Source organism: Gadus chalcogrammus, chromosome 18, assembly GCF_026213295.1.
Source record: "Gadus chalcogrammus isolate NIFS_2021 chromosome 18, NIFS_Gcha_1.0, whole genome shotgun sequence".
NCBI lineage: Eukaryota > Metazoa > Chordata > Actinopteri > Gadiformes > Gadidae > Gadus > Gadus chalcogrammus.
The window spans coordinates 2877773-2892524 of NC_079429.1; the positions used below are offsets into that span (position 1 = coordinate 2877773).

Below are 14752 nucleotides of genomic sequence, written 5' to 3' on the forward strand. Positions count from 1 at the left end.
CTGTGTGCAGGTGGTAAGCAGGTAACATCAGTGTCTCTCGTGGTTCATCTCTCAGCCCTCTGTGTTCAGCTGGGCTGCTGAGCGTCAGATTAGAGGGGGCCGCTTGGGTCTGGGGGGTCCTCACAGTCCTGACGTTGTTGAGGACCAGCTGTTAGGGGGACGTTTGAATACCTGTGGACCCATGGACGTACCTGTAGTGCATCGGGTTGTTGAGCAGCAGCTGTTGGTGCTCTGAGGGGTCAACCCGTTCAGTGGAAGTACAACAAGTGTTTGATTTAAATACTCCACTGTGCTCCAAATGCTGCGTTTTATAGGGCTTCTGAAAGGTTCAGCATGACAAACCATGAAAGGAAGATTTTCCTTTGGGTTAAGCAGGTTACACAAAGATTTACGGTATGTTATCTTACTACAATATTTTATATTTTCAACATCGTATTAAAGGGATCTAAAATCAGTTTCTATTTTGCCATGCCTGACATGGAACGTGATTTAAAGCAGATTTAACAACATATTCATAAATGATGATAAGGGTTCTATGGGTAAGGGTAACAATGTTGTAAATTACTTTAAACAGAAGATCGGTTATTTGTGTTCTGTTGGGACAACAAGTCACATGTTCAGTTATTAAAGATGCCTGTTTATGATTTGTAATTGTTCATCAAGCATAACGTTAATAAACAACTCAGTGCATCAACTGAACGTTCTTGTGTGTTCAGATGATTCTTCCCGTTAGTTCAGTTGAAATCCCCCAAGTCTTCCTCCCACAAAACAGTGGAGTCTCCATTCACCCCTTCATCAGTGTGGAGGGGGATATTAGCACACACACAACAGTGGGTCTCCATTCACCCCTTCATCAGTGTTTAACTTATCTAATCCTTTGTTGTTCAAGTTATGTGAGGGCGCACCATCAGTGAGGATGGATTCAACACCAGTAAGACACCAGTGAGACACCAGTGAGTGACGTTCTGCCATTCTTCCAGAGCAAACAGGACTGAGGCCTCCTCAGTGCTGCCCCTGCTGGCCGGACCTCCACACTGCAGTCATGTCCAGTAGATATTATAGCCCAGAGCAGCGGGCCACGCCCTCATTCTCATCCCCCCCCCCCCTCACTGCTCCTTCAGGGGCCCCTGACTGGGCTCCTAATGGCTGCTGTTGATTCTGCTTGTAGTATAATAGTCAACGTCTCTCCTGCCCTCTAGTGGGCATACGTTGACCTTGTATGGAAGTCGCGACGCCCCGTCACTTTTGGTGCGAACGCGCCATAACAGTCCCTATGTTTAATACGCACAAATGTCAATTTTACAGTACCAAATGCTTTGGGTTCAATGTTGGACTGAGCGATATTCTAAATGAATATTTCAAGATGTCATTTATATTGTGTCCATCTTCAATGAAAATCCAAAATTGGAAAATTAAAGTGCTGACATAATCCACAATTGAGACAAAAATGGCTTCATAGTTTGGCCTCGGTTTATTCTATGATGCAAATACTGCACTCAAGACTTGTTAGTAGAAAACAGTTACCCTGTCAACAACACTTCACATTCACACATTACGAAGAACGATTAAATCAGCGTTTTCATTAAAATGTCACAACGTATACAACACTAGATCTGTTTTTCCTTCTCATTTTTCTTTCAAGATAAAAAATAAGTCATACAAAGAAGAAATAACCAAGCACCACAATGCTACAATGCTCTTTTTTGAATAATTTACAGTGAATATGAAAATGTGTGTGGGGGGGGGGGGGGAATTCTGGCTACTTCTGCTACTTAAACGATTTCTCATACAATTTGGTGCACAATGAGGTATGAAGGAAATCAAGATAGCAAGCATGCTCGCCCTAACATTGGGACAATGAGTCACAGGACTTCTCCGAAACATCCAACAGGAGAACAGTTGTTCCTCTATAGAGCTGGAAGACCGCATTTTAAATACATCAGTTTCTGGTAGGAGTTGCCACAGCAACAGGTTGACACGTCAACAAATGAGCCCTTATGCTCTGGTGTGAAGAACGTAGAATTGGACATACGAGACAATCCAAATCGCATTGAAAATAAATAAGGGTAGAAATCTATAAAGGGCGAATGCAAACCAAAAATGACACAAAAACCGCCAATACAATTCGACAGATGGTGTGACGTTGACAAAAGAAACAAATGGCAATTGATGAAAGTTAAAAGGTTTTAGCACAGGATTCCTCATGATCAAACGCCGGCCCCAGCCCGCCCCGTCACTTGTGGTGATGTCCGCGCGCGTAGTGGCAGGCAAAGTCGTACTTGTCCCTGCACATGGTGCCGCAGATGTTGCACTGGAAGGGGTGCTCGTAGCCGTGGCAACCCATGTGTATGGTGTACAGGATGTTATCCGAGAACTGGATGTCACAGTGTTGGCACTTGTGCGAGGCCGCCGGATCCTGGGCGGGCTGGCGGAGGGGGCGGCCGCTGCCACGCCGGGCTGACTGAGGAGCGCGCGCTCGCCGCCGCCGTCGTCGAACCCGCCCGCGCCCCCTCCTCCCCCCCCCCGCCGCTGCCCGGGCCGTGGCCCGGCAGCCGGCCGGGTCGGAGTCCTCCTCCTTGGGGCTGCGGGCCGTCTGCGAGCCGTTGACGGCCACGGCCAGCGGCGGGCCCGACGCCTGCTGGACGAGGATGGGCTTCACGTCGTCCTCGCAGGACAGCCGGTCCAGGGAGCGGGGGCTCTGGGGCCGCTGGGGCAGGGTGGCCAGCTGGCCGGCCAGCGTGGACAGCTGGTCCAGGGGGCTGTCGGCGGAGGGCAGGCCGTTGGCGCCCCGTCCGACGCCACTACCGCCGCCGCCGCCGCCGTTGCTGCCGCTCTCGTGCGGTTTGACGACGGGCGTGGTCTTGTACTCGCCGCTGACGCCGATGCTCAGGTGGGCCGCGTGGCGTCGTGCGCCAGACCGCCAGAGTAGTCGGCCCGGGGCCCCAGCAGCGACGGAGGACCGCTGTAGTTGCCGAGCAACCGTCGGCCGAAGCCCAGGGAGGTGGCCCTCTTCTGCAGGACGCTGAGCATCCTCTTGTTGGTGAAGGGCGAGCGCACGCCGCGCATGGGCAGCAGCTTGTGGCGGCGGCGGCGGTGGTGGGAGAGGTTGCTGCGGTCGCTGCAGCAGAAGGCACAGAGGTCGCACTTGTAGGGCTTCTCCCCCGTGTGGGAGCGCATGTGGGCCTCCAGGTGGCGCTCATAGGCCGAGGCGAAGGGGCACAGCTGACACCGATGTGGCTTTTCTCCTGAGGGGGAGAGGAAAAGAAAGCAAGGGTGTGGAATTAGGACAACGCTATGAACACAGGAAGGTTTCAAAGCAGGAACTAAACGATTGTGTGGCCTTAAGTGTAGCCTTCTGGTATTGAAACAGTGACAATGGATTTGTTCATGGACATTACCTGTGTGGATACGGATGTGCTCTATTAGACGAGCCATGCCTTTGTTGACATAGTTGCAGTAGCTACACTTGTACTTCCCGTCGGGAGTCCTCTCCAATCCGTCCATTTGTAGTTCCGCCCCATCATCCAGCGACAGGCTGACCTCCACCGACGGGGGGTCCAGGCCGCCCTGGTCACTGGCTGTGGTAACTGAAAAAACCACGCACAAACGATTAGGAATGTGTTGACAAAATAGGGTGGTTTTCTAGACTTGTCTGGTCTTAGATCTCCAATTGATTGCCCAGTTCCTCACCAGCCTGGAACGAATCGCCCTGGTTGTTCTCCCCGCAGACGGAGCCGGAGATCATGTTGACATGCTGGGTTTGTTGCGTGAGATATTCCTGAAACTCTTTCACAAAGTCCACAGACTCTGGCTTCAGGTCCTCCATGGTGACTGTTCCTGTGGTCCTAGACCAGTGCTGGGTGGTACGACTTCAACCTCGACGACTACCAGCGCACGGGCAGTAGACTGCCTGCCGATGGAGACAGACGTGTTGGAAGTCTCTCTTTCTGTATAACATCCTTTATAGTCTGGGTCTAATGCTAAGCCTCAAGACACCACCGCTAACATTGTAGTCCGTGCTAATGTGTTACCTCCCGCCAGTGGCTAGATCTCTGTTAATACCACAATCTACGTGTTTAACAGATTTAATATCGCCCTAGTCTAGTTCCGAATGTGAAATTAGCTATAAACTTAAAAATACTCCGGTGGCTATTTAAAAATAACAACTTAAACCAGGATTGCATGAAATGGCTAATAGGAGCTAGCCAAGAGCAACAGCCAACTAGAGTGCTTCCGGTTTTCAGCTTTGGCCGAAAACACATAGTCGCTTCCGGTCAAACGTAGCGGGATTCCTGCCTGGCTTTTCCCATAGACACTCCATACAACAGAACAGGCTGTAAATGTATGCAATTATCTGTGTTAATAAGTATATATGCTATATCACATAGACACTGTGTAACAAAGGATTGGTATATATATTCAAATATATATATATATATATTTCCCACAGACACTATTCAAGTTATGTATACAGTTTATTTATTCATAACGTTATCTGCGCTATATCTGCTATTTATCAATATGTATATCTTCTATTTCAGATAGAAATTATAAAATATTAGTGTCGAGCCTAATGCAATGTAAGCCACCTGCCAGGACGGGGCGCACGTACCACAAACCGTATGTTCTCACCGAATATAAAAAAAGGGGAAGAAGAAGAGGAGAATTTATGTAAACATTTGAAGTTATGTCATCGTCTCTGGTCCGAATTTTGTCGAAGGTGAGTGTACCTTTGTTTAGTTTATAACCACTGTTTTGTTTTTGGATGACGTTGATTTTGGATAGATCTTGCTTTACGTGCGTATCTTTATTGCAAACAGGTTGTCAACACGGAGTCACGGACGTCACCTTGTAACCCACAGCTCGTATTGCTTTCAGTCATTGATAGGCTGCGTTACAAACAATAGTAAATACGTTGTTATATCGCATAGACACTGGCCTAATGGTAGTCAATCGTGATAATTAACCTTAATGCACTTACTTGTGCGTGCAATTGCACCCTTGCACCCTTGTGATATATGTAAGCAAAGGGTTTATGCTCAATAGATCTCAATTTGCAGGCAAGCAGGCACCCATGTGTGCCCTGGGCAGCCCTACGGAGCAGGTCCACAGCCTCTCTCGCAGATGTTCCCTCACAGCAACCTCCCGCGGTGTCCTTCGCTCCTCTGCAGACCTTCTCAGAGGAAGAGGGCATGATGCGGGAAGCAGGTGAGGACAAATGTGGGATAAATGTATTGTTTATGTTTGCCAAACATTCGAAATAGCCATTATTTTAAACTTTTCGCATCGTCTTTGGTCACCACAGTGCAAAAGTATGCCCGGGACTGCATTGCTCCGTATGTCTCGAAGATGGACGAGGAATCAGCCATGGATCCAGCAGTTATTAAATCCCTTTTCGACCAGGGGGTATGTGTGTTATCCGTTTTGTATTCAAGTCAATTCATTTGTGCTCATCCCAGATTCCTCTAGAGGGCTCACAATGCTTTTGTTTCATCACGTTGGACGTAAACCCCCCACAGCTCATGGGTATAGAGATCGATCCGGAGTATGGAGGAACCGGCTCCACCTTCTTCTCGTCCATCCTGGTGATCGAGGAGCTGGCGAAGGTGGACGCCTCGGTGGCCGTGCTGTGTGACATCCAGAACACGCTCATCAACACACTGCTAAGCAACCTGGGAACCCCCCAGCAGAAGGAACAGTACCTCTCCCGGCTGTCCACTGATACGGTCAGTAACGCTCAAGTATTCTTACATTTAAGATTTCCCTGTTCCCTATAATAATCAATAAATGTCTTCATGGTAAAAAAAAAATTGAATTGAATTGTTGACCACAAACGCTACTCTCTGATACAAAAACAGGTGGGCAGCTTCTGCCTCTCTGAGGCGGAGGCGGGCAGCGACGCGTTTGCGCTGAAGACGCGTGCGGAGAAACACAAGGACTACTACGTCATCAACGGGTCCAAGATGTGGATCAGCAATGCAGAGCATGCCGGAGTGTTCCTGGTGATGGCCAACGTGGACCCAGCAGCGGTGAGTGGTTCGAGTTCCACTAGATGTGACACAGGCTGTCGCACCTCATGGTGCGAAATATGGGCGTACCATATAAATGGATCATATGCACCGTAACAATCGAACATCAAAAATGATCAACTTTTTCTGTTGCACCATCTCTTCTGAGTTGTACGGGGGCACAACCGAGGTCCGACGATGACATCATTGGTCGTGGCGTGTCCTTCTTATTCATTAAGATGTCGTCGCCTCTTTAGACCAATCGGCAGCGTGCTCCTTCTCCCGCTGCAGGGCTACAGGGGCATCACGTGCTTCATGGTGGACCGCGACACGGAGGGGATGGCGATCGGCAAGAAGGAGAACAAGCTGGGCCTCCGCGCCTCCTCCACCTGTCCTCTCAACTTCGACAACGTCAAGGTGCGAGTCGCAGAGTAAAGTCTCACCGTTGAGATCCATCCGATGACGACATTACAACGTCACTCATGCTGCTGCTGGTTTTTCTAGGTGCCAGAGAAAAACATCCTGGGCCAAGTGGGTCACGGTTATAAGTACGCCATCGGGATGCTGAATGAAGGCCGTATTGGGATTGCTGCTCAGGTGAGGAACTGACACACGCTCCTGTGGAAGGATGGTTCGACCCATGATGAGGCTATATGTTGCTTTTGGCTGGATTTCTCCTATTTGAATTGACTTGAGTGAAAAGGTTGCTTGTTTGATGAAGTGTCGAGGTGTCCCTGAGCAAGACGCCTAACCCTACCTGCTTGCCTTGCTGTAACCTTGCATGGTTGACCGCGAAATGCCCTAAATGTAAATTTAATCTTAAAAGGTCCAGAGAATTTAATGGTATCTGGTGAACTTGGTTTGGCAGAAATGAAACATGAAATGCATAAGTATGTTTTAGGTAGTGTGTAATCAGTACCGTTGTGTTTTAGATGCTGGGTGTGGCCCAGGGTTGTTTCGACCACACCATCCCGTACACCCAGCAGAGGATCCAGTTTGGGCAGCGGATCTTTGACTTCCAGGTAAACGACTTCAAACCAAATACCATCACAGTCGCCTGAGGATAACGGCGTTTTTTTTCAGCAACGTGTTCCTTTACCTTGGGGTTTTGAGCGTGTCTTCACTCAGAGGGTGTGGTTGTGTATTTCAGGGGCTGCAGCACCAAATATCCCACGTTGCGACACAGATCGAAGCGGCCAGGCTACTGACCTACAATGCGGCCCGCCTCAAAGAGGCGGGGAGGCCCTTCATCAAGGAGGCCTGCATGGCCAAATACTTCACCTCCGAGGTGGGGGTTGGGACGTGTGGGCGGCGGTGGAATACATACACGGCACCATAGTGCCGTGGTTTAACTTAAACTCTTTAACTAAAAGCTTTGTCATTCTATGTCTTGCAGGTGGCCACTCTGACCACGTCGAAATGCATAGAATGGATGGGAGGGGTCGGTTTCACGAAGGACTACCCCATCGAGAAGTACTACAGAGACTGTAAAATAGGTGAGCACAGAAGGCGCCCACTTTGACTTTCCCATGTAGCCATTCATCAGACGCTTTCCTTCAAAACGAAATGCTGGGCTGAGAACAAAGCAATAATTTGAACAAATGTGTGCAGCAAGGTAAAAGTTTATATATAACAACTGAACAAGCGTGCAGAGCAGCCAGAGAAATCAGTGACAACAAAAGGTACTTCTAAACATTTCATTTGGTGGTGTGAACAATTACAGGTGACATTTCACATCTCAACGTGTCATAGAAGGCATGTTCTTCTGTATACAAGGGTAGTTTAGCTGTTGGTGCATGAAGCTGATGGGAAAATAAAAGGTATGATTGCTGGTGATTGGCTGTGGGGTGGGGGCGTAGAGGGGGCAGTTCTCCGTGCTCATTGATCTCTCTCCGGCCATGGTGCCCATGCAACCCGACACCACAGGAATGACCTGCTCTGAACTAGGTTGAACCAGAAGTTGAAGAACACAAGTGTCATTACTAAGGAGTCATGCATGACTGCCATTTTGTATCTCTTATTTGCTTATGAGGGATTATCGAAATCCGTTAAAAGTTGCTAAATTTTTGCTAAGATTAAGGCGCTATTAGTTAATGTTATGTGTCAAAAATGGCGTAGCCATCCAATCCGCTATTAGTGAGAATATGTTTCAGGATTGACTGCCTTCCTTTGTATGAGCGTTTTACGCCTTGTTCACACTACATCCGTCCATCGACGGATGACCAAGGGCGTGTCTGATGACGTATAGGGGGCTACTCTTTGTAGCCGCATACTGCAGCCAATCAAATCGCTTCCCGCTACAAAGCCAATATGTGGATTTAAATACAAAAGATGACACAAACAACAGGTGACAAAAAGCAATCCTATCATTCCACATTTCTGAAAAAATATATAACGTATATAGTGTGAACAAGCCCCTAGACTGCGCCCGTCTCATTTCTGACCAATCAGGGCATCAATTCCCCGATTGGTACAGGGAATCCATCTAGCCTGACAATCACGTGTGTGTGAATTTAGATACTTCTCAATTATGGAGAAAAGTAGGAAGGGAGGGAGCAGAGAATGATTTCTGTTTCAAAATCTTGCTCTGAATTACCGGTACATTGACACCAAAAATCCAAATATTGGAGAGTTGTCTCCCCCCCCCCCCCCCCACACACACACTATGCTCATGTGGGTTGCCAGGATAAAGACAATGAAGGAACAGGACACTCAAACGGGTTTCCAGGTTAAAGACAATGAAGGAACAGGACACTCAAACGGGTTTCCAGGTTAAAGACAATGAAGGAACAGGACACTCAAACGGGTTTCCAGGTAAAAGACAATGTAGGAACAGGTTCGCAAGACGAGCCAAAGCAACATATATATTTTGAGACTTTCACCATTATTTTATTCTGAACTGTAATTTCAAAGGAGAACATACTTGCTGATGCATTGTTGTCAGAGAAGCCAGTTTTTGACCCGACTTGACCTGTTTCCTTAATCTCTAATAGGTATTGATAATTTAGTACAGTACATTTCTCACATATAGCTATAACGTTGAGCATGGTAGACCTCACGCCGCGTTCACACTGTACACGTCCGTTGACGGATCTCATTCAATTTGCATGGGGCGCTTTAGAAATGCATTGTGGGTCAATCCGTTCAGTCAGCTCCGTTGCCTGCGTGAAAAAGTTGAGAAATGTTCAGCCTCTCAGACCGCAACGGATCCGTAGGCCAATCAGATCGCGTCCCCCATACCTCAGACACGCCCTCCGTCATCCATCGATGGAACACACTCCAACCCTCCCACCGTGTGTATGGCTGATGGCTGGTTCAAGCAGCCTTACCTGGTGATCTCTGATTGGCCTCTGGGGCCAGGTGAGGCTGCACACCTGTTGCAAATTCAGTAATCAGTGTGCACAGGTCACACAAGCCATCGCGATGCTTTAATTGGATACAATGTCAGAATTATAAACAGTCTTTTAAATTCCCTAATTTTTTTTGCAGTAGTGTTGACGTTTGTCTCCATTTGTGTTGACACCCAGGTACCATTTATGAAGGCACAACCAACATCCAGCTGTCCACCATGGCTAAATACATCGACAAGGAGTATGACCACTGAAGGGCTCCATCTGGATACTGAGAGCCACACACTCCACCGCATCTACCCTCCAGAACTCTGACTCACTGTCAAGATTAGGCTCTGAATGAATTCTGCTCGATGCCTCGTCCGGTCTTTGTATTCAAATGAGTTAACGAAATGGGACTAGCTATCCATGCCACAGGTGAGCTAAAAGGCATGTGAAACACACATACACACTGTATGTGTGTTTCACATGCCTTTTACCCTACCAGTTGTCACTTTGCGTTCAGTTTGGTTTGTTATTTGTCTTTAGCACAGATTGTGCTACAGATTTGCTATGAGGTCACCAAATTCTCAATACTGATGTCACTGATACAGCCATCCTCTGTTCCAGCTGTTGATGTATATTAGTCGGGCTATGATTGGATACGAACAGTGCCTTCACAATATCTACTTCACTCCAAAGCCCTTGTAGTTTTAACTCTAATCGTTGAGTGTGTTTGACGTGTGTAATAGTTAGCTCTTCTGAAAGTAGCGCGATATCTCATCTATGTAGTTTAACCTTTTGAGTGGATTATAAATAGTGTACAGTACTTGGTTGTAAACATTTAAGGAAGGATTCAACATAATGGTTAAATGGTTTATCTGTAAGCTAGGAAACGAATATTAACAAATATGTTGATATTTTAATAAATGTTCATGACAAGCAAATGACCCTCCTATTCTTTTTTTTTTTTTTTTTTAATGTTAATGAATCACAAACTCATGTTTATAACTAATGTGTAATTTTTTTAATGTTCAAGTTCACTGAATGGTAGGCCATGCCTTCACTTTCCTAAAAAGAGTAAAGTGGGAAGTATAACCCGCACTCTACACTATAACCACATTTACATCGCCAGACCAATTCGCATCATATGCCCGAGCAAATAAAACGTGAGCTCGCAGATTAGTGTGGTTCCTACTTTATATTGTAGACCAACTAAGGCGAAAACCTTGGTTTACCAATAGATGGCAGCATTTCCTTGCCTGACCTCGGGTTTTGAACATAGGTAGTGACTTTACGATGCTGCTGATTGAATTAAGGTAGGCTACATTAACCTGACTGAAAAGCTTTCTAAAGACTTGGGCACATATAATAACGTTAAGTGGCTTTTTAAGATTGTATGTGAAGGTTTGTAACGCTTTTGCAGTAACGTAGGAAATGCTGAAACAAAACATGTATTCAAGCCGATCCCATCGAGGCGGTTTAATGACGTATGAATCAGAAATATAAAATAAAATTGTGTCCAATAAATGGTCTCATCCTAAAATATGTTTCATCCAATTCGTTATATTAGAGACCGTCATTCTGATTACGTCTATAGAATAATCATTTGTACCTTAAGATTTTGGTAGAAGAACACTTATCTGACTAGAAACCTGAAAATGACGTTAATAGCGATTCAAAAGGTACCTTGTGACATGCAGATACCGGACTACCGTGAATGTTATATAGTCTATCGTCTGATTGAACAATATTTCAGCATTTGAGAGCCACCTGTTTAATTCTGAGAGAGCAATAGCAGAATAATAGTTTCATGTGGCATTTTAGGAACAAATTATTGTGAAACCATGTCTTTACATCTCTATTTAATATGCGTGCGCAATGCAAATCTAAAGTAATTTCAGAGAGAGAGAGAGGGGGGGAAAAGTGGGAGTGGAGAGAGAGAGGGAGAGAGAGAGATGTTTGAGTGACAGCTGATTGTGGGTTGTGCATGGGGTAAAACCATGCGCCATTTGTCTCTTTAATCTAATTGGTTGATTGATGAGTCCATGTTGTTCAGCTGGAAGGCAAAACGTGTATAGGGCCTTTCCTCTGAGTCTATTCTGGTCATATCTCCTTCCTGCCTCCGCTCTGTTACATCTCAAATCCTATTTGCCGTCCTAGTATACCTGCCCGATGGCAGAGATTTAGTGCATTTAACTTAGGTACCAAGTTTATTTCATCGTTTACAATCGAGCCCCACTTTGACGCATTGATCGCTGCTTTGGATCGCTCCAAACTCTTCGTGCCATTTGACGCGGTTTTTATTTTAATATAGGAAGGACCAATTTTAAACTCTTTCACAGACCACATGTGAACGCGACCCGCGCAAACATCGACACACTACGGTTTGTATTCGTAAAGGACTCTCAATGGTGATGCGGATTGAAGGATGATGGCAGACCCCCGAGCGCAAGAGACGGTGCCGCTGCACGTCAAGGAGTCGCCTTTCTCCATCAAGAACCTCCTCAACATCGACAACAAGCCCGCCAAGCCCAGGACGTTCCCGCCACCCTCCAGGGGACTATTCGAAGGGAGTATCTTCTCCCGGATCGGAGACCTAACTTTTCCCCGGTTTGAGTTCCCGTCTCAGCGGGTCGGACTAGCAGCCTCCGCCTGGTGGAACCCCTACACCCTGGGCGCCATGGGCCACCTCAGAACCTCAGGTACAGTCAGGAGAATTCTCTATTTATAGGGGATTTGTAAAATATATATATCTATATAAAAACTATCGAAAAGTAAATCGAACCTATCATCAAGACTGTCATAATCAATCATCATAATAAGGATAGTTTTGTTGTAGTGGTGCATTCCGTTATGTTGCCTTTTATAATTGCTTTAACTAACAAATGTCTGGCATCCCCAATAATGAAGCATCAATAGCCTGCAGGACAACCTGCCTAAAGGTTATGTCTCGGCTTATGATTCATTTAAATGGATCTGCATGGATCTTATTTACCTTTCATCCAGGAAGCTATAAAAAAAAAGCTGTCATACTCATCTGAGTATCTTTGTGTCTGACCCCCATGCAGTAGGCCTCTCAGAGAGATGCGGTGTTCGAGACTCGCCGCCGGCCAGGGAGCGACACTCCCCGGCTATCCTCCTCCACAAAAGTGAACCTGATCTCAAAGAGGAAGAGGACGACAAAAGCACCTCAGAAGACATTGTCCTGGAGGAGAGCGACACCGAAGACCCCAAACACGACGGAACGCGGGGGACGACTGGAAGAACCTAGACGATGCCTCGGACAAGAAAGCTTGCCGGAAGAAGAAAACGCGCACCGTGTTCTCCAGGAGCCAGGTGTTCCAGCTGGAGTCCACCTTTGACCTGAAGCGCTACCTGAGCAGCTCCGAGCGGGCCGGATTGGCGGCCTCGCTGCACCTCACAGAGACCCAGGTGAAGATCTGGTTCCAGAACCGGAGGAACAAGTGGAAGAGGCAGCTGGCGGCCGAGCTGGAGGCAGTCAGTCTGAGCCACGCCACGGCCCAGAGGATCGTGCGTGTGCCCATCTTGTACCACGACAACGGAGGTTCCGAGACTGGGAGCTCCGCAGGAAACTCCCCGAGCGGCCAGTCGCTCCTGTCGTTTCCGCACCCGATGTACTATTCCCACCCCATCGTGACGTCCGGCCCCTTGCTCAGGCCCGTCTAGGTCCCGGTGGTTGTTTATCGCAGTTCTTTTCTTTTTGGAAATTCATAGAAACTTGCAGAGAATTATTTGGTATTATTTGTGGATTTCATGAATATACATTATTATTATTATTATTATTATTATTATTATTATTATTATTATTATTCCTATACTTTATTATATTGTGACTTAAAGCCCTATGTTCAAATTGAATGTAAAATTGATATTATAAGGAAATGCTTTGTAAGATAATGCTACATTTCAGTGTGCCTAATCTTATTTGAAGCAGAAGATAATGTTGTTTACATAGAGTTCCATGTTAATATGTATTTTATAGAAAAAAATGTGTGTCAGTGTTTGGACAGAAATGTGGATATATTTGATACTTTACAATATTGTGCAATATTGTTCGCTTATTGCGCGCATAATTCCATTCTCTCACTCAAATCTCTCTCTCTCTCTCTCCACACACACACACACACACACACACACACACACACACACACACACACACACACACACACACACACTCACACGGACAATCATTTTCATTAATGCGTTCCAAAAAGCTGCAGGTATAAGCCCTATCGCCTAATAGGCCATTAATTTTGAAAGAAATGTCACTGTAATTTATAGCGTACTTTAAGCCATGAAAAAGCCAAATATCAACCACTGTTTGTATGAGTTATTCATTAACATTGTACACTTGTATTGTAGAAATGCTCGCACTTGTTAAATATGGTGCTTTATAGAAAATGTTGGGATTTATATAAAATGAAGGCTTTTCGTCATGATGGAGTTGTGTATTTATTGTCTTAATGGCATTGCTTTCCAAGGATGCGATCCATTAGGCCTATATTGAGCCCTATCGTTAAAGAAAAGGCTCATGATAATCTTCTGAGTCTCGCCTAAATAAAAAATGCCTACCTATCGGTATATTGCATGCATACATGAAGTCTCAATGATTAAAAAAAAACGAGCAATTTGGATGTATTCATGCGTTATGTGCTAAAAACGTAAAATTCTGTCCTCAATATGCTTTTATATTCCAAGTTAAGGAAGCAATTAAGAAATCAGAAACAATGCACTTTTATGTTTTAACCCTTATGCTTTTGTTATTGTCGCATATAATAGACAGTCAACCGACTTCGGTTTCTTTGAACGAATAAATGTAGGACCTAACGTAATTACAATTTAGGATGAACCAACATTTTTCCACCGCATTGACTATTAAGGCCAATAAAGGCAACCATATGCTATTTTTTTCAAAGTTATTTCATGAAATGATTCAAATGATTGAGGGGTAGATGTGAATACCTATAGGCCTATTTTCTTTTTAGGATAAATTCGGATAGGCCTACTTCTTGATTATTTGCGTAACATTTAAAGTAGCCAAGGCTAGCCTATAGCTTTTTTAAACATAAATAGGGATATTGATATTTATTTTTCATTACACATATATTAGGCCACAATCTCCAACCATATGATATATATTCACCAAATAAATCCCAAAATGTCTTATTTATTTATTCGTTAGGCTAAACCTATGTGAGCACGCTTTAACCTAATCCACCAACATGTGTATCGACTGTTACTTGTTCTAAATGCTGTGTTTGGATAGTCCGATTTAAATGTAAGATAGTAATAAGTCAACGTGTGAATAGGCCTATAAAAACAACGCAGTGCATTGACGGGCGGCTGTGCTGTAGTGTATGGAAATAATGTTCTGCGCAGAGGCAGCGCGCG

At 45.6% G+C, this 14752-nt stretch overlaps 1 protein-coding gene and 2 pseudogenes across 1 annotated transcript; 2 read left to right on the forward strand and 1 right to left on the reverse strand.

The window, feature by feature from the left end:
• Nucleotides 1-1289: 1289 nt before the first annotated feature.
• On the reverse strand, nt 1290-4291 carry LOC130371566 (zinc finger protein Pegasus-like; annotated as a pseudogene).
• A 322-nt stretch (nt 4292-4613) lies between these two features.
• Nucleotides 4614-10309, forward strand: acadsb (acyl-CoA dehydrogenase short/branched chain). The gene is made up of 11 exons (XM_056577395.1): nt 4614-4720; nt 5061-5208; nt 5306-5406; nt 5520-5726; nt 5859-6029; nt 6300-6425; nt 6513-6605; nt 6941-7030; nt 7159-7296; nt 7405-7504; nt 9536-10309. Exons 1-11 carry the CDS (start codon nt 4688-4690, stop codon nt 9610-9612), a joined length of 1284 nt encoding a protein of 427 aa, XP_056433370.1. The 5' UTR covers nt 4614-4687; the 3' UTR covers nt 9613-10309.
• A 1093-nt stretch (nt 10310-11402) lies between these two features.
• Nucleotides 11403-13089, forward strand: LOC130371571 (homeobox protein HMX3-like; annotated as a pseudogene).
• Nucleotides 13090-14752: the final 1663 nt, after the last annotated feature.

What these genes read in the sequence shown, in the direction of transcription:
- acadsb (XM_056577395.1), top strand. Translation starts at nt 4,688, where the DNA reads ATGTCATCGTCTCTGGTCCGAATTTTGTCGAAG. An exon ending in GTATTGGGATTGCTGCTCAG is followed by an intron (nt 6,606 to 6,940) that starts GTGAGGAACTGA and finishes GTTGTGTTTTAG; the next exon opens with ATGCTGGGTGTGGCCCAGGG. An exon ending in CTACAGAGACTGTAAAATAG is followed by an intron (nt 7,505 to 9,535) that starts GTGAGCACAGAA and finishes GTTGACACCCAG; the next exon opens with GTACCATTTATGAAGGCACA.